Genomic DNA, 19776 nt, shown 5'->3' with positions numbered 1-19776 from the left:
TCTTTGTACTACCCATCTACATTGACCTGCATCGTTTTACGTTGATTTTTTTTTTCCTCACGACCTCGAAACGAGGCATAGTGCACGAACAAGATGACGCGTGACGTGGAGTGAAAGGGCGGCACTGGGAACGGAGAGATGGTGCGAGTCCCTTGGGGGGGGGGGGGGGGTAAGAGGGTCGAGGGAGCAGCCACAGCGCCGGCGTATCGATTCGCCAGCGATGCTAGGCGACGAGAGCCGAATGTATATATCCCTTTTGTCGGATGAGCTGTGCAGTCTGTAGGGTGCAAGTGAGCGCGATTCTCTAAAAGATCATTAGTCGTGCGTACGTGGAAGGGATTCATTTTTTTAATGTTAACGAGTCAAACATGGTTCAAACGTGCGCACGTACATGAACAATCGCTAATGAATATGGATTGTTTGTTCATGTGTAAATGGGCAAAATGAAGGGGTCGCTGTTGATTGATGTCGTTAAGGTTTAACAACAATTTGCGTGCAGTCTCGATCGGATACAGTAATAATCATAATAATAACTGTTTCGAGCACTAAAAATTGTTGTGGGAAGAGCAAACAGTTCCTATGGACAACGAAATGACATCAATTTTTATAATACTCACGCAGTAATTTTAACAATTTTTTTTTTTTTTTTTTTTTTTTATATCATTAAGTGTCCCTAGCAGCGTATATTGGATGAAAAAATTACCAACCACCGCGAGCGTGTGCAATCTGTAAACAAGAATCAGCCAATTTCGTTGATTTTGCTACATTGCCGTGTTTCATACGTGAGTATGTGTATTTTTGCAGGGGCGATAGCAACCTCATTTCAACGGAATTGAAAGAAAACAACGAAAACACCATCGCCGCACAAAGTACAGGTGTAAACGCGGATTACCGGTGATTCCATTAGCGGTAACGACCTCGCACCTAAAATTCATAAAGCGCCTACGGGCGTTTTGCGGCTAAACAAACCTTTTTTCCTCCTTTTTCCAATCTTCCTTTTGATCTTTCGCTCCGGCCGTTACCATTAGTATAATAACTATCTCGTTTTCGCAACACGAAACAAAGCATCGAGTCTCTACTCAGTGGAATCCAGCATACCCAGGTTACGTTACTCGATGAAATTACACTGTTCCCTTTCGTTTCTCTCTACAAGCTAGTATACCTACTCACACGCTAATCGTTTGGTTTCTAGAACGCGATATTACAGTGTATAGTTGCTCGCGATGGCTAATGTATACATACATGAACGCAGAACTGCGAAATGTCTAGACGGTTGGTCATTACCTCCCTACTCCCCCCATTACATTTTTTTTCTTCTATCCATATTATTTCCGATCCAAAGGCGTGGGAAGTGTGTACGTTTGGAGTTTTCATGATGTGTTTGAGTAACATTTTGACGTCCGACTCCCGAGTGAGGACAGCATTGTGCATTAATTGTCTTTCGCCGTTGGCAACGCGTAACGAGATTAATGCCTGAATTTTGATGTTTCCATTAAACGCTAATTGAAATCCCTCGACTGTGCGTACAAACAAGGTCCGAAAATGTCATTAAAATTTTGCCTACGCCCAGTGGCACAATTTAAAATTAAAATTCCAACTAAAATTCAATCTCACGGTCATGAAATGTTTGTCAACCATCTCCTTTTTTTTTTTTTAACGAATTCAATTAAAATGTGGCTTTCAACTCTCAACTCCCGTGTCATCATTAAACGAAAGGAAAATGACAACGATAAAACAAAAAACGGATTGTGCACCATAATTGAGTACGAGAGTGTCGATTATCGTGTTTCCTTTGGAACACAATACAGAGTATATACTATACGGACACCGGATAGATGTAGCTCCAGCCAACAAATTACCACCACCACCGGCATGTACACATACATCACGTATAAACAACGAACGGTTCATTAACGCTTGTACAATAGTCAACTTTAAAATCCATAGCGTTCCAAGGCTCGATTACACGCTCGCTTATAACGTCATCGTGTACACATCGAGTAAAGCTGGGTCGATGGCCCTCAACGTCGAAATTCAAAATTATCGGGTCGCTTTTTTTCCTTCCTTCGTTTTTACAACGTTTCTTTTTCTCGGCTTTTAATTGCAAGAGCTTGTTTACAGAGGCTCCCTCCACCTTCCACATATTCAAAGTTTGTTTTAACGACGTTAAAAATAAACCAGGAATGACCCAGGCTGTCCCTAGCGGCAATGCTACACGTGACTCATCGCGACGTATCGTTGATAGCTCGTAAGGGGTTCGACAAAAAATAGACATCGCATCAACAGGGGGGGGGGGCGCCAGGCACCGGATGTAAAAAAGAGGCAACAAAAAAAACAAAGACAGGAGATCGTGGTAAAGGGGGGTCTTTCCATGTGGGACCGGTCGAAGAATATGCGGCAAAAACGACGCGGAAGCTGCTGTACGAAGTAATGCGCAAAGAAGCCAATGGTCCGTTCGGAAAAAACGATGATAATTTTTGTAGTACTACAGAGAGTGAGGGGGGAGGGGGTCCTCGTTAGGGTAGCAAGAAAGAGCTTTTTCTACGTGCACGCGAGTACAGTATAGCCCTCTTTTATCGATCGACGTTCCCGAGGCCCGCCACTGCAGACTCGCCGCCACCGTGTCGTCGGCACATCTCTCCTCCTTCCCCTCGTCTTGACAAATCTAACTGCCTCGCTTCCTCTCTTTCCGTGCGCTTTCTTCCAATAAACTCGTCCTTCCGGAGCCCGCTCCTCCACTCCCTCCGCGCCAAAGGGGGAGGAAAGACAGAGAGCCCCGGCCTTCTTTCCTCTCCCTCGCCTCCGCCCTCTCGTTGCGACTACTCCGCGTCGTCGCCCATGTGTAATCGAGTTTTGGCACATTGCTGCGCAAAAACGTGCACGGCGCGACTTGTTATACGCCTTTAATGTCATACCACCCGAATTTCACCCTCCCCCCCCCCCCCCGTCAGCGTAGAATCCGATCGACGCGTACAAAAGTGTACCTATGCAGCAGTGTCTAAAAAAAGATAAAGAGAGAAAAATCTCATTTCCAGCGCGCGGATTTCTCGTTACACGAGCCGTGTCCGCGTTTTCTTTTGCCGCAGCCGTCGTTATGTATATACATATATACTTCTGTCACTTTCTCACCCCTAGTATATAGTATAGGTGTGCCTGTCCCTACACAGCCCTCCTCCCCTCGAGACACTCACTAAGGTATCCGTATCTTGCCCCTCTGACTTTCCTGCTGCCGGCGCCAGGACTCGCCCGGCATCCATCCACCCTCTTGCATCAAAAGACGCCCACTCCTTCTCCTGGACCACCGCCTCCGCGTCCTTGCACCCGTCCATTCTCCCCAGCCCGCACCTCGAGGAGAAAGAGAGGGCGTTCTCTCTCTATCCCCCTCGTCCTTCCGAATATTTCACGAGCTAAACTGCCGAGCTGTAGGGCAGAAGAAGAAGAAGAAGAAGAAGGAGCATGAGCCGAAGGAGCGAGCGTAATATCGAGCGGCTGTTGCGACGCGACGACCCTGCCGTGTGTATCTATATACGTGTGTATATATACAGTCTTTGCTGGCTGTGGAGACGCCCCGAACATTTGGCGCGCACGTGAAGCTCCCGTACTCGGCTATTGTACGGTGCTTCTGTACGTTTTTTTTTCTTCCCCCCTCTCGGTTGCTCGGGGTATTTTGGGCGTTTGTCAAGGTCGGTGGTTGGTCGATTTGGTTTTTAGCTCTACCGTATTTTTGTTCTCTGATGGTTATTTATCTGATGGAAGAGGGGGTTTATGGGAAATATTCCCGAGCTACGGTTTATGCTCACGAGCCGCGAGAAAGTTTTGCGGTGGGGAGATACTTCGTCCGATGAAATGAAATGCAACTTTCAGTTGGAGCTACTTAAAAGCTCCTATCTGGTAACTGTTTTCTCCTTGGTATAATATGTATATACATTCGTAAATGTACTCCTAAGAGTAAGAAGGCGGACTACGCGCGACCCCGTCACATCAGGAGAGGAGTTGTATTTTTGAGTTTTATGTGTGATCCGATGACGCTTCCAACCGCGAGTTTTTTTAGCTTTCATTTCAACGAAATAGATGATTTTTAAAGATTTACAACTCGAACGATTGTACCTGCAACATCAACTTGTCACTTCATTAGGAAGTTAAGAACTACTCTGCTCTACAGTCAATTGTTTTGTTCTGGTTGAATGGCTACAGCATCATCTGTTTTTTGCGCTTGTCTAGTCATAGTTTACTCCATACTTCATAGAGACACCATCATATCCTTATTGAAAATAAACACTATACGTACGAAGCAACTCTATGCGAATTTCGTATTAAAAAATGGCCCCGACCAATGGGTCGAGCGACGAAGGCACCGATATAGCCCTGTGCATGGCGCATTACCGAAAGAAGCGAAACTACCGAGTCAAATGAGCGTGTACGCGCGGTAAATTGATAGTCACAAATAGCCAACCAATTTCCCCGACAATCAATACCGTGTGTTTACATATTTTTTTTCAACTTTGACGCGCGTGCAGTCTCACCACACGGCCTATCATCACCGCCATCGCTGCCGCCGCCAATGCCACCACACCACCACCACCACCAACGTGTAATAAGCCTCTCAGGTGTATTAAATTTCTTTCATGGTGCTTAGATCAAAGGTATTTTGTTTCATCGTAAGTACGTACAGGTATATAATATATACCTGCGCGTTCAAGTACCCACAAGCTCATCTAACGGCACATCGAGAGAGAGAGAGAGAGAGAGAGAGAGCAAGGGAAAATAATCAATAGCCGACCGGTTCCCTATACCTCCCTTCTCTCTCTCTCTCTCTCCGCGTAGCGCGATGCTCCTCGACTCCCACGAGTCCGCATACAATATTTATCCCCGCGCAGAGTCCGATTGGCCATACGTATAATACTTCCGCGTGTCTTTGTGGAGCACAAACTCTCTCTTGTACCTTGTAACATACCAACCTATATGTATATATATATATATATATATATATATATATACGGGGGTGGGGGGTGGGGTATATAATATCTGTGTGCACAGATTATAGGCTCATTCGTGTGGGGTCATCTAACACACCTTTTTTCCCATCACGCGATGCGGAAATGAGGCTTTCAAATGAAACTGAATGAAATAATATGACTCGTGCGGCCTTATCGAAGCGCCATGGAAATCGTACACCCAAGAGCGTATATTATATACAAGATACACGTTTGCGGGCGCAGACAGACGTTCATCCTTTTTTCATACTTATAGAATGGGGAAGATCCGCGTAGAGCTCTTCTATTTCTTTTTTTTTTTTTTTTTTTTTTTTTTTTTTTTTTTTTTTTTTTTTTCTTCTCCTCGGGCGAGATTCCCTATACTGCTGTACGAAAAGAAAAGCATACACACGCGCGTATACGACCTACGAGGCATATAGGGGAGTGCGACGTGTGCACTATACGTACTCGAGTTGTATTCAAACGAGGAGATTCTCAGGCGTCCCTGGGTTTGCCACGTGCAGGGAGCTTTTTCCGTTCTTCTTGGAGCTTTTGTTCGGTGGGACACCTGTCGTCTGCACGCATAGTTTTGCGTCGACTCCCTCCCCAAGTTGTAATTGAACTTTTGTCCCTTTCGCGTCCCACTAGGGTCTTTTCGTTTGCACTCGCATCACCGACGGTTTTCCTTACCATTGTCGTCGAACGCAATAAGCTTACAGTCACTGGTCGGAGGCTCGTGTACTCTTTAGCCGGTCGACCGATCGCTTCGTCAAAATTCAATAAGCCCTCGAGTTCCGGTGACCGTTGGTGCAGGTGCGAACTCGGATAACGAGGGTCATTAGTCGACGAGCCGGGTTGCCCATCACACGTACCTACGTTATATACATTGAGAATCGCAGGTACAGACGTTTTGCGTAACCACCCTTCAAACGGCCAAGCTTTCCTTTCACCCCCTTCACTTTGGCTCGTTACCGCGAATGGCGAATCCAGAGAGCCTGCAACGTTGCATTGTCAGACACAAGCTCGCAACGATGAGTTCTCTTTTATTTTTCGCTCTTCCTTTCGCCCCTCTTTTTTTTTTTTTTTTTTTTTTTTTTTTTTTTTTTTTTCTAGTGGGCTGATGGTAGTGGTGGTGTCCAGACGCCCTCTCCTGCAGCTCATTGGCTTGATTGCCTTAATAAGGTGACTCGGTTCCGCTCTTACGGAGACGGTGAAAGAGCCGAGTTCGTGGCCGTCTGGCGCGTGTGTTGTTACACAGCCGTGTGTGTATGGGGAGGGATTATATAGGTGATGGTCGCTTCGCGTGAGACCTCCATTGTAGACGTGTATGTACGTGTAGGAGAGGAGAAAACAAGCAACACTCGTACATGATTCTCGAGCGGCGTGACACTGCTGTTTCTCGCGGGGGATTAGCCGTGCGAGAAGGAGGACTCCGGCGATGTTGTACACCGATGACTGGCCCATCAAAACTTGTATTTTTTCGATCTCCGGCTATTGTGAGACTCACTTTTTCTTTATATCCTGTACACAACGCTTATTACCTTGCGGCCAAACGATTTTCCGCTCGTTGAAACATCCTCCTCTTTGGGAGGCATTTAAATTTCATTCCGGATAAATAGTGCCGCCCGTCTCCCTTCACCAACCACTTTTTTTTCCCGTGTGTACAAGGTCAGCCGGAATTGACGTAGAAAAAAAAAAAAAATGCCCCAAGACAGTATAGCTCTGCGCGCATCTTGAAAAACGCGGCATTCCCGGAATATATGTATATCCGAGACACATGCCGGCAGGGCAGGGAACACCATATATACAGATACTTGTAACGTAGACGCGCGGGAGCTTGCACGTGTTCATTTATAGAAAAGTCCCCTAATGGCATCCGGCCCCCCGTTTATGTGCGTTGTACGCGTGCAACTTGCCCGTTTCACTGCTCAGCCAACGCACCGAGCGTTACCGTCCACATGCATATACAGCGGAAGCTACAAAAATACACGGACCCGCGTGCCTACATTGTTTCTATTAATAAGCTGCACAAGCGGGCGAGTGCAAGGTTTTTTGCAAATTTCATAGCGGGAGTCTCGCGCTCTCGTTTTTGCTGGCGTATGTTTTTCATTGCGTGTTTGATACGACCACCAAACTAGCTCGTTGGCACAATCGCTCAATTTTACATTATACAAACGTAGCAGTGCACGAGTTGACAACGATGTTACTCTGGGCGAGGAGAGCAGATTCTTTGTTATCCGTCCAATTCCTATATACTATCGTTGGTGTAGTTACGCGAGGGTGGGCACGTGTACATGTGGCACTGGGAAGAACGCGAGGCGCGACCAATTAACCAGTCACGCGCTCTGTGTATATATGTTATAGACGGGGACTGATTAAAAGCCGCGCTCGTCGGTTACCTCATGCGAGCAGTACACAGTGTCCTTTTTTTTCCTCCCTCCCATGGAGTTGTCTCGTGAATCGACGTCGCGCGGCCTCCTCTGCCCCGTCATTTGGTTCGGCTGCGTGTTAATAGTCATTGGCTGCCGTTAATTTGTGAGGATGTATGGGGCGCACAATGGACTCTGGTTGGTCGGCCGATCGGTGCCATTATTCGCTCTTTTTTTTGTTGCTCTCCCGAGTGAGATGTCGTCCCCGTAGGACGAGGATTATAAGTACCGGTCGTCTGTCGATTAAAATATAACTTTTGTCAAACCCAGAAGAGAATAAGCTGTATGGAGAGGGGCATTTTGAAAAATAAGTACAAGCCGGACAATGGCATCTCTCGGTTCCCGAGAAAGGCGTCTCGTTATGCAAAGTAGAGAGTACCGAGGCTTCTCGAGTGCAAAAGTGAAAAGGGCACAATGCAAGCAAGAGCACGGAGATATATGTATATACCTATGGGTGCAAAAAGGTGTGCGTGCTACCTCCTCTCTCGGCTCGCGTTACATTTGTACATGGGAAGATACAACGCGGCTATTCTCTTCCACCTGGGATCTGTTGTCATCATCTTGCGCTTGGCATTCACACGTTTAAATACACACATGTACATGCTGCACGCGAACGGCACGAGTCGTTACGGGGTCCACTCGGCGATTCCCTCTACATTTACCCTTTCACGTATATCTTGTTAAAAAATGCCCACCCTGTATACCCTTATGCAAATGGCAAAGCGTATACTTGTAATGTTGTAATATACCTTACGCATTTCTCGTTCCGTTCGGTTATTTCGGAAGAGAGATATAATATGTAAGTGCATGTAAAACGTGTAGGTATACAGGCACGCGCTCTACTCGTTGCTTTCTCGTTGTGCCTTCCGGGGTATATCCGGTTTCCGCCGGCACGTATAGCGCGGAAATTATGACTCCGAGCGTCGCGTTGTTTTGTTTGGTTGCCCCCCCATCAGCGCACGATAATAATAGCCGCGTGCCCATTTATTGTGTGTCCGAAAGGGGTCCTGCTGACAGGTGTTCTTTTGCCATACCTACTTACCCTTTCACGTGTGTGTTTATCTCTGTCTTTCTCTTTCGGTCTCCGTTCTTCCAATGCTTCACGAGTGTTTTTTTTTTTATGACAAGAGGATGGTTACGTTGTGACTGGCGGGAAAAAGATGTGTATGTCAATAATACTTAAGTATAGAGTGTGAAGCGAGTTTTAAACGGATAAACAACTGAGGCAGGCATCGGAACACATCTTAATCAAACAGGACCCCGAAGAAAGTTTTACGGTGCCTTTTTTGTTCGAGAAGTAGAAAAAAACGAGGCGTGACGGGGAAAAACAGATTTTGGACGTTGATTCGGTGATTCTGAAATAACACACTTGATCCTGCCAAAGGTAACCTTACCTTTCAATTTCACTTTGTAGTCACCGGAGCCCTTCGATCTCGGCTACTCATTACAATCCACTCTCGGAAAATGTAAAGAGCCAACGTTAAAAAAAGGGAAAAACCTACCCCAGGCCAGTCCCTCGAAAATCGGAGGGGAAATTATACTTTCAAATGCCACCTTTTTTCCTGGCGCTAAAAAACGTTAAACAGCACAGCTCTAGTTCCCGTTGAATAATCAATCAGCCGGCTTTCCCGGCAACTAACCAGTCTCGCATAAGAAACGAGCCGATACATCGGAGCTTTGGAAGAAAGTTGGGATAGGGCTGCGAATAAAAACACCTGGCTGTTTTTACGCGCCGATTCGTCAATGAACGCCTGGATGTAAAAGGACGATTGTTTTAAATGGTGGTACTCGACGCACCGGCAACTAAATCAAAGGAGCAGATATATTAGCTCCCGGGGCTCGGAAAAAGAGCGGGGAAGGGGAGCAGTAATAACGTGTTCGGGGCATTTATTTCGGTACCTTCGTACGCCCCTCCACCGTATCTACTATATACGCATTAGTCAGTCGGAGCTGGATGCAGAGAGCAACCCTTTCCTCGATTTATCGACTTTGGTACACGACCTAGACGCGTTGGACTCGTTCATTCGGGACAGAGAGGTGATTTATTCAGGAGGGCAGACACGATATCCCCACTTGGAATGAGCTTTTTTTTTTATGTCTCGTGGGGAACTTTTATTTTGTTTGTTTGTTTTTTATTGATGATATGGGTCTGGTGTCTCATTAATTGCAGGGATAAGGCAGATCGCGTAATCAAAACATAACTATGCGATCAAAAGAAGAGACAGGTGGTAATTACATTACGAAGTGAAGTCGTGTTACATCAGTCATCGGACTTGAAGCGCAAAATCTCACAGTTATTGATTTAAAAGTGATGCGGTGTAGTGAACCGTTGCTCGGTTTTTCCAGAAACTGTTGGTAGACTAGTCAGTAATGAAGGCTCATCCTTATCCACGAGACACCTGCACTAGCTCCTTTGAAATTTGTTTAGAGTCCTTTTACACATACTATACGTTATCCTGATACTATAACATCACGTACGGGAAAAACAAAGCAATTCAAATGAAAATCTGACTATAAAACGTGGAAATAGTATATATAGGGAAAGAGAGAGGAGTGGTGTGTGCTTGAAAACCCCGTGATCCGATGTACGCTCGGGGTGCACGAGTATACAAACGAACACTTTGAATCGAGTCGAATTGAATTGGCGGAAAGAGCTTTCCAGGCGGAGGAGGATAGTACGACGCGTGTATATAATAATGCCATATAGAGTACGCGGTGGGTTCACTTTGTATTCGCTCGCTCCGATGGTGCTCTCGAATGACGAGGAGAGGGAGGATTTGCGAGCGCACACGTATATATATATATACACAAGAGATGGAAGAAAGCGAGAGAGGGCCCATGTATATAGGCGCCGTCAAAGCCACCTATACATACAGGGGACGGCGGTGCTAAACCTATTAACGCGCTCAGGAGATTTATCATTCAGCGTCCGGACGCGCTACATATAGAGTTTCGAGAGCCTCATCACAGGACACGCCTTGACGAGGAATCGAGCGTGCGAATAAAAATTATACATCCATACGGTACACCGCGACGGGTTTTATTTGCATACCGTATAGCCATCGAATCGAATTTTTTTTTTTTTCATCTGCCAGCTTTCGTTGTTTCTCGTATCTTTTCCAAAAGTTCCGCAACGATGCCGAAGCATATATATGGACCCAAAAGCCGGCATCGCTCACCGCACGTGGATGGAGCACATGTAATTTTTGTCCTTCTTCCATCCCGGCTCCGTGCAGCCCCTCCTGCGCGCCACGTGTCCCGTTGGCAGTTGGACATATTACAGGCGGGCGAGTCGAGGCAAATAAGGAAGCGGTGGACTAGGACGACGTATCGTTTTCTCCCCGGGAATATCGTGTTCTCCGTCCCTCGACTGATGTGCATAAAGGCAGAGTTACTTAATACGCGCTCGAAGAAGAACAAGAAGACGAGGAGCACGGGAGGTGGAAGGGATTATAGGTGTCGCGTTTCTGTATCCCCGGCTGAGTCGTGGCGGAGTGTCGGTGCTCTTATTCGCGTGCAGAGGCATCTGTTCTCGTTCCGACACCAAAAGCTCCGTGGTGCCGGGCAACGAGAGATGAACAACTGTAGGCGGGTCTGCGTTACATTTATAGTGTTTATAGGTGCAGTGAGCGAGTTCGTTTTTTGAGACCAAAGTCACCCTTATGACCGATTCATTATTTTAAACGGAGTTTGGCAGCATAACCATTGGCTTACACGCATTGTTCGATTGAAATAATATTTCATACATTTTATCTAATTTGCTTGTAAATAATCATGAGATTCAGAGCTATGGTTGGGCAGTTTGGGGAAACAGTTGTTTTTGGCTCGCAGAATGACCAGTTAGACTTTCAACCGATGTTTTGTATCAATAGTCACAAGAAAGCAGCACTGTGGAATAAATGACGAAAATTAATAAAAATACCTATGTAAGATGAGTAACTATAGACGGGCATATCTTTTTAGAGTAGGTAAATACGATACAAATCATCTTCCATGATGCAATTATAGTTAAATGGAGTTTATGGTACGTATGGATATGAACATACGGTTGAAAAATCAAACTCAGACTTTTTCTAATCCGTGAGAAAAAAAAAGTAACGAACCTTTTCAACGGTGCATCAGTTGTTTTAATGAGAAAGATAATTGAAAAAAAAAAAAAAAAGTAGAACGCAGGAGTGGCGACTGCGGCACCATGTGCCAAGTACCGACTGTAACGCGAGGCTTACGTAGCTGTTTTAATATGCGCCGTTGCGTATACGTAGCATCTGCTCCTCTTTCCGAGCTCAAGTGTGTAATTTCGTGTAGTCTCGTCATTCGATTAGCGCACTAGTAAACTTTTTTTTTTTTTTTTATTTTCACTCGCAAATTAACGAAAGTGGCGCTCGCCGGTCTCGTGGATTTTTTGCGCTTCATTTCACTCTGCCCTTTTCTTGTTTCAATTAAAGAAAGGAAAAAAAGAAATTATAACTGTCACTCACGCGTTCGTTAGGAAGGGGGGAGGGGGGGGAAACACGTTTATGTCGGCAGAGCTCGCCCTTTCAATTGGCGCTCCCCACGTATCCTCCTCCTTTTATTTTCTCCCATAACCGGCGACAAGGATAAATTCTCATAATCGCTCGCAAAGCCTGATTAAACAACGCCGTCGCATCGTTTCCAATAACCGAAAGAACAATTTTTGTTCCTCGAACCAATGAGCGAAAACTCACGATGTAGCCATCGTACCGATTATACACACTTAACAAATGTATCACAGTAAATTATCACCATGAAGAATCACAAAAAAAAAACCACTTGTAAAATCCCATAAAAAATTATCAATAAAATCTCCGTGACGATAAATAAAGGCGTCCCGCATTTCCTCCGGCCAAACATCTCCGTCCGTTTGTCCAGCACATCTCAGTGTATACACACACAAAACAATTTATCTCATCCGAGCAATCTCATCGGGCTCCATACCCCATAATATATACATATCAAACATACGTATGGGCATTATATTCATATTAAGATCCCGCAAGCAGCCCAACGGAGTATACCAGCAACACAACACATGTGTCCTTATACACAAGTGCACATAATAGCCTCGAACTTAAACGAGCCGCGTTTGACCCCCTCGGCATCCGGTCCATAACGCACATGGGCGTAGAGTTTGTAAAAACATACGACATCATCGAACCAAAGAGAGGCGAATAAATTGAAACCAGGGAAGGGCGTACGCACGTTACGTACATACCTACATCCTTCGGGCTCTATACGCGCGTGTATAATATATACTATACTTACTTAACAATAGCGGCTTCGTGCGCGCCGGTTCTTATTTCCGGCCTCGGTACGCGTGTGTGTATATCTGCGTATGGTTACAAGCTATCCGGATTGTTGCCGACGATGTCGATGGTAATGGCAAAATAGGTACACGTACGTTATAAGCAAACAGCAAGGACTCGACAACTGCACAGGTACAACGCGTATACAAAACGAACGAGTATCAGCGCAACGCCGGACATTCATTGTTTGGCGATGTACCGTACAGCTGAACACCCATGTACGAAATGCGATGGTGTCATGAGTGCGCACACTCGTAAAAATACCTCTACCACAAACAAACGGTCCGTTGTTCATCGTAATATACTTATACGTACAGAGGGGATCTTGAACTTTTTTGCAACAACTGTAGTGGGCATTGGGCGCGTGCGATTATCATCTCCCTGCGATTCATTTTTTTCTCTCAATGCACATACGTACATTATTACATTGTATACACGGCGTGAAAGGAAGTTGCGACACTACACGTGCATACCTATACGACCAAGTAACGTATACTTTAGACGCGAGGCGCGCGATCGGAGATCCGATGTATACGCAAGACCTCAGGCAAAATGAGCTTGTCCAGATTGCGTAATGGACCGCCCCCCTCTTTGCGATTGTGTGGCCATTTGACTTTCAATTTGATTGGCTTTCCAATAAAAAATTCACGTACATTTGTCATTTTCGTCACCCAGATAACACCTCTATGCTTGCTTGTTCGGTTTCAGGTGGCCGTACCCCCGCACTGATGCAGCTGTAATACCCACCGGCGACCAGCCACACAAGACCCCGACAATGCGGTGCGTACTCATCTGCGCGCTGGTCCTCGTGGCCGGTGCCTCGGCCGACCTATGGGGTCCCGGTGACGACAGCAGCAACGGCAGCGCCATGCAGGCGGTCCTGCCCCACGACGTCTACCCGGGCTTCGAGGTCATGCAGTTCGAGGGTGGCTCCCCCTCGAGGCAACAGCAGCAGGTGCCCTCGAGCTTCCGGCTCCTCGAGACCGGCTTCTCCAAGTTCTTCACGGTCCTCGACAACGGCATAGTCATGACGACCTCGGACCTCTCGCCGCTGGTCGACAGGCCCGTCAACCTGGTGGTCCTCGAGGAGCGGCCCAACCGCACCGAGACCCACGAGCTCCACCTGTACGTGATCAACCGGCGCAACATGCTGACCTTCTCGCACGACCGGCTGGGCGAGGGCGAGGTCGAGGAGAACTCCCCCCCGGGCACCCCGGTCGACGGCTTCCCGGTACTCCACGCCCGGGGTAACTTTCCCGTGCACTACAGCATACTGGAGGAGGACGGCGGCCCACCGCTCTTCGCCCTCAGCGAGAGCCACTTCAAGCAGACAGGGTTGAACCTCACCCTGAGGAGCCCCAAGCAGGGCATAAGGATCGTGACGGCGGGTCCTCTGGACAGGGAGCTCAAGTCCAGCCACAGGGTGGTGGTGCGGGCGTCGGACAGCGACTACATCAGCTCATCGAGGATCGAGGGGGTGGTCAACGTCCTCGACGTCAACGACAACAGTCCGGTGTTCGAGCAGATGGTTTACAGCTTCGAGATCTCCCCGGACAACCTGGACGAGCTCCAGCGGGCCAGGCGCGGCAGTGGCGTCAAGCCGAGGTGGAAGAGGTTCTCGACCATCGGGAGGGTCTTGGCGAAGGACGCGGACGGCGACAAGGTGGCGTACAAGCTCGTCACGCCCACCAACCTGGTGATCATCGTCCCCCAGACCGGGGAGCTGCTGCTGGCTGGGGAGCCCGAAGTCGCCCCGGACTTGGACACCGAGAGTGAGTTTCTGGTGGAGGCGCATGACATCGGGACGCCGAGCAGGATGGCCGCGGCCCCGGCTAGGGTCCTGGTGCGTTTTTTGACCTCCGGAGGAGAAAAGATCGACCTGGACGAGGAGACCGAGGAGGACGAGGAGGAGATAGACAACGGGGAGGATGACGAGGAGGACGAGGAGGAGCAGATCGACGATGAGGAGGACAACGTGGAGGTGGACAGGCCGCAGGTGCACAGGATTAGAAGGAGGGTTCCGAGGGCGGTGAGGCCGACCAAGAAGATCGAGTTTGCCGAGTCGGACGGGGATGTCGAGGGAAAGGTTGTCTTCAACCTCGAGAAAGAGAACGACAAGGAGACCTTTAAAATAAGGGATGAGAACAAGTGGGTCACCGTAGCGGCCAATGGCACGGTTAGGGTCAACCACAAGTGGGACTACGAGGAACTCGGGCCCGAGAAGACGATCGATTTCTGGGTGACGGTCACAAATCCAGGTAACCTATGTCTGGCTGATTAATTCGTTACGACGCTACTGTACCTGTATGGATACGATGTTGTTGGAAATGTTCTTGTCGGTCCTAATACTTGGATCTCGGTAACTGGAGCTATAAAAAAAGACATATTCTAGAGGCAATATTTTACAAATCTATTTGGCGCGATGGGGACAAATCTAACAACATTGTATCTAATTTTAAGGCTCACGTTGTTAATTTTCAATACAAATACATATTTTCGTTCGGAGTATTGAAATTTTGTTTTTTGTTTTTTTTTTTTTTTGTTTTTTTTTCTTACAAACTAAAAACTCATTCTCAACAGTATCTTGTATTTGTTATTTTCCGATACAACGCTGGAAGATTCAATCCCCTCTTTTTGTCCAGACGAGGTCGTTTGCTCGAACGGATACGGTACAATTTTCATACAAAGCCAAAGCCTACGCTATCATTTGAATCCTCTTTTTTCACATAAAATACGCTCACTCCTCTCTTGGGTTCGCAAGGTTTTTTGTTCACCCTTTTTTTTTTTTTTACCATCGCAACACAAAATTTTTTTCTTCATAAGCACGTACGGTTCATTTTCCCTCCTTTGAAATTCTTTTCTCTGCACTGTTTTCATTTCTTCATCTCTCGTGGGGTACACAAAGGTGTCTGTGTGTTACTTTTCGTTCAAAGACGTCTGTTGCGTCGCGTTTACCGCTATCTCGTGAAATATCAGTTACGCGAACTATGGACATCTGTCCTCGTACATGAATACATACACGAGAGCTTATGATTAGCGTCGTAGAGTTTACAAAGCCGGAATTACCAAGTTAATCCTAAAATTTTAATCTTATCGATACATTGCATTACAATAAAGCTTTACTAACTCCATTGTTTTCTATTTTTTCATTCTATGGCTTCCAAAGGTTTTCAATGTAAGTAGCAGTTTCTATCGCAATGCTTGTATTAACATATAGTTTTGTGTGGCTTTTAAATATATTTACTGGCCTGCGGTTAATCTATTTTATTGACATTTAGTTTGACCAATTTGTAAAAGTTTTGAGTGTGTATTTTCTATTGAAAATAAATGTAATACTCTAATGTCAGTATTTATTGACTATTTTTCTTCTTACATCTTTTTTTTGGCGCACTTTGCACCCAGCATGTTATTTTTGTACATAGAAAAGCATCAAAGTTTTCTTATTCACGGTAAAAAGGTCAAAAAAAAAAAAAAAAAAAAAAAAAAAAGACATGCTAATAGAAACGAAGAAAAGCGGGGATACTTGAGCAACTCGCCATGTGACGTAATTTTAATGATCCTTCGATTTAGTAAGACGCATGATTTAGTGCATGTGTGTATGAATACACGTGTAAGCCCATAGCACTTTCACTAGCGAGTGCGTTAATGGTCCGAAAGTGCCAGCCTTAATTCGAAACGATCCCCGCAGATACCGACAACCAGCGTGTCATCATTAGCATAAAGGACGTTAACGACGAGCCGCCGTACTTCATCAACAGGCCGCTGCCCATGCAGGCCGTGGTACAGCTCAATGCTCCGCCCAACACGCACGTTTTTACTCTACAGGCTCGAGATCCCGACACCGACAGCAACATTCATTATTTCATCGTCCGAGACAGAAGTATGAGATTTTTTTTGTTTTTTTACTTTAGAATTATTAGCAGATTGTCGGGACAAAGATCACCATGTGATTTGTAATTGTTGAATGGAGGAAGTGAACAATATTTATTTGGGAAAAAAAAAAAATAGATTGTACACGTGTTCCGTGTCAATTGCAGCTGGCGGCAGGTTTGAGGTCGACGAGCGGTCGGGGGTCGTGCGAACTCGTGGCTCGGATCCGTTCCAGCTTGACATGGAGTACGTCCTCTACGTCAAGGCAGAGGACCAGAACGGCCGCATCGACGAGAGGCGATATCAGTCCACCCCCGAAGAGAGATTGTCGATTATCGGAGGAAAGCGAGCGCCGCAGTTTTATCTCACGGCTTACGAGGCCGAGATACCGGAGAACAAGAAAAAGGATTCAGAGTAAGTTGCGATATCAATACGCGTAATTAAGGATGCTTTCCATTACTGACTGTGGAATTATTTCGTACTCGTAGCATCATTTCGGTGAAAGCCAAGTCGTTCGCCGACCGCGAGATCCGTTACACGCTCAAAGCCCAAGGACAAGGTGCAGCCGGGACGTTCAACATTGGACCCTCCAACGGAATCGTCAAATTGGCCAAAGAACTGGACTTTGAAGATCTACGGCAACCCCACATCTACCAACTGCTGGTCACGGCCACCGAAGATTCGGGCGGCTTCTCAACTTCGGTCGAGGTGGGTACAAAGTTTGTCATTGAGTGACGTATACTCGAAAGCAGTGCCACATGACTGAGACTCGGATGGCTGATGAAATCCCATTTCTGTTTCTAGCTGACTATACGAGTGTCGGATGTTAACGACAATGCACCAAAGTTTGAATTGCCAGATTATCAAGCCCACAACGTAGACGAAGACATTCCACTGGGCACAAGTATATTGAAAGTCAAAGCCACGGATGCGGACTCTGGAGTAAACGCGGAAATAGATTATCTGGTGTCCGACGACCACTTCAGTGTCGATTCCAACGGTCTCATAGTAAACAACAAACAACTCGATGCCGACAATAACAATGCGTACTACGAGTTTATTGTCACTGCCAAGGATAAAGGTATAATAATCTTTCTGGAAATGTAGATTTAAAATGTCTTAAGATGTAGATGCAATGTAATTTCAATCACAGGTGTGCCGTCGAAAAGTGGTACGGCTACTGTACGTATCTACACGAAGAACAAGAACGACGAGGAGCCAAAGTTCTCGCAGCAGGTGTACACCCCGAACGTAGACGAAAATGCCGGGCCGAACACGCTGGTGACGACAGTCGTAGCTTCGGATAAGGACGGTGATACGGTGCGTTTTGGTTTCGTGGGAGGTGGTACATCGTCCGGGCAATTCGTCATCGAAGAGATCACCGGTGTCATTCGTCTCCACAACAAGCAAATATCCCTGGATCGAGACAAGTACGAATTGAACGTCACCGCGATGGACGATGGCTCTTGTTGCATCAACGGTGCCAAGAACATTCACACGAGCACGGCCGTCGTTGTCGTCTTCATCACCGATGTCAACGACAACAAGCCCGAGTTCAAGGATTGCGCGAGTTACTATCCCAAGGTCGAAGAAGGTGCGACTAATGGCAGTCCAGTCATCAAAGTGCAAGCCACCGACAAGGACAAGGGTGTCAATGGACAGGTGAAATATTCGATAGTACAACAGCCCAATCAAAAGGGTACCAAGTTCACGGTGGACGAGGAAACTGGCCAGGTTTCGACGAACAAGGTTGGTCAGAACAATGTGACGATTATCGTAGCATTTCAAATGCGGATGGATGATTGTGCAGAGTTTCCGACACGATTCGGTGAATTGTGAACCTATGTGATTTATTTTTAGGTTTTCGATCGCGAAGGTGACGATGGCAAATTCGTATCGGTGACAGTCAAGGCAACGGATCAGGGCGAGCCGTCGTTGGAGGGTGTTTGTTCGTTTACTGTCGAAATCACGGATACCAACGACAACCCACCCTTGTTCGATCGTCAAGTTAGTAACACAACTTAATGATGGCAAAGTACTAGATCACGTTGGGACGAGTTGAAGGATCAAGCATCTACAATTTTGCTGCGTTTTTTTTTTAGAAATACGTCGAAAATGTGAAGCAGGACGCGAGTATTGGTACAAATATACTTCGAGTTTCAGCATCGGATGAAGATGCTGATAACAACGGAGCGATAGTATACTCGTTGAGCGCACCTAATGACGAGTCCGGTTTGGAATACTTTGAGATCCAACCGGAGTCTGGTTGGATCGTGCTGAAAAAACCGCTCGACGTAAGTATGCTTGGATAACGATGCTTATCGGCAGAAATACATGTTTTGCAAGAATCTTACACGTCACGTAGTCTCTGAATTACGAACGATCTAACTATTTTGGTTTTAGTAAAAAACGGAATTAGTGACAACGTATATTCTTAGTAGAATACTTTTTTCGTACTTGTAGTTGTACAAAGGTTGCAGTGAAAATGAAAATCATTTTACGAACATTCGGTTGATGTGTTGAACCTTTACATTGAGAAAATAGACCGAACGAATATAACATTAGATGTTCGTATTTCTTGGATTGTGTGATGTAAGGGATGAGAAAAATTATGGTATCTCATGTAATGCCGGTAAGGTATCAACATGAATATTACGTTGACAAACATTCATGCAACACAATCATTTTGTTGCCTATATAATATTTATAAACATGATCGAAAGACTCGTATATACTAATATTCTTGACCAAAAATTAATTATTTCCTTATATCACTAATATGCAACGAAAATAAGTTTCTTTTTTACGGCACTTGTATAGAATTTTATTCCCATTGACATGCACAATGTGTTCACTATGGTAAATACTTATTAGCTATGCCTGATTTCCTTAAATGCTTCACGTACCTGAATCGACCGACCATTCGGGGCTATTTTGACGCAGCGGATCTGTCCATCTTTTTCTTTCTCTCGATCAAAAACTTACGCACGCTGCCAGTCGACTTTTTTTTTTTTTTTTTTTTTTTTCTAACTCGCTAGTGAAGTAAAAGCAGCAAAAACGAAGGAAATAATTTTGCAAATCACGGTCTACGATGGTGTGAGTCATGAGATTTGTAGATATTTTTTGTACCTCGTTGTTTCACGGACCTTTGCAAATGATTTCTGACTTTTTTGTGAAAAG

General features: G+C 46.0%; 1 protein-coding gene across 1 annotated transcript in view; it reads left to right on the top strand.

The window, feature by feature from the left end:
* The window catches only part of LOC106646182 (neural-cadherin), a 96612-nt gene that overhangs the window by 14662 nt on the left and 62174 nt on the right, over positions 1-19776 (top strand). Inside the window, exons 2-9 of the mRNA XM_089593280.1 lie at positions 13435-14984; positions 16415-16606; positions 16764-17010; positions 17085-17304; positions 17401-17677; positions 17750-18345; positions 18457-18603; positions 18699-18890. Coding sequence (XP_089449406.1) covers positions 13502-14984; positions 16415-16606; positions 16764-17010; positions 17085-17304; positions 17401-17677; positions 17750-18345; positions 18457-18603; positions 18699-18890 — 3354 coding nt within the window. The 5' untranslated portion in view covers positions 13435-13501. The remainder of the gene's footprint in view (positions 1-13434; positions 14985-16414; positions 16607-16763; positions 17011-17084; positions 17305-17400; positions 17678-17749; positions 18346-18456; positions 18604-18698; positions 18891-19776) is intronic.

The sequence above is a fragment of the Copidosoma floridanum genome, unplaced genomic scaffold, assembly GCF_036245765.1.
Source record: "Copidosoma floridanum isolate Cflo_tuat_1 unplaced genomic scaffold, Cflo_Japanese_pri ptg000019l, whole genome shotgun sequence".
NCBI classification, from domain to species: Eukaryota; Metazoa; Arthropoda; class Insecta; order Hymenoptera; family Encyrtidae; genus Copidosoma; species Copidosoma floridanum.
This window is presented reverse-complemented; position numbering and strand designations above follow the sequence as displayed.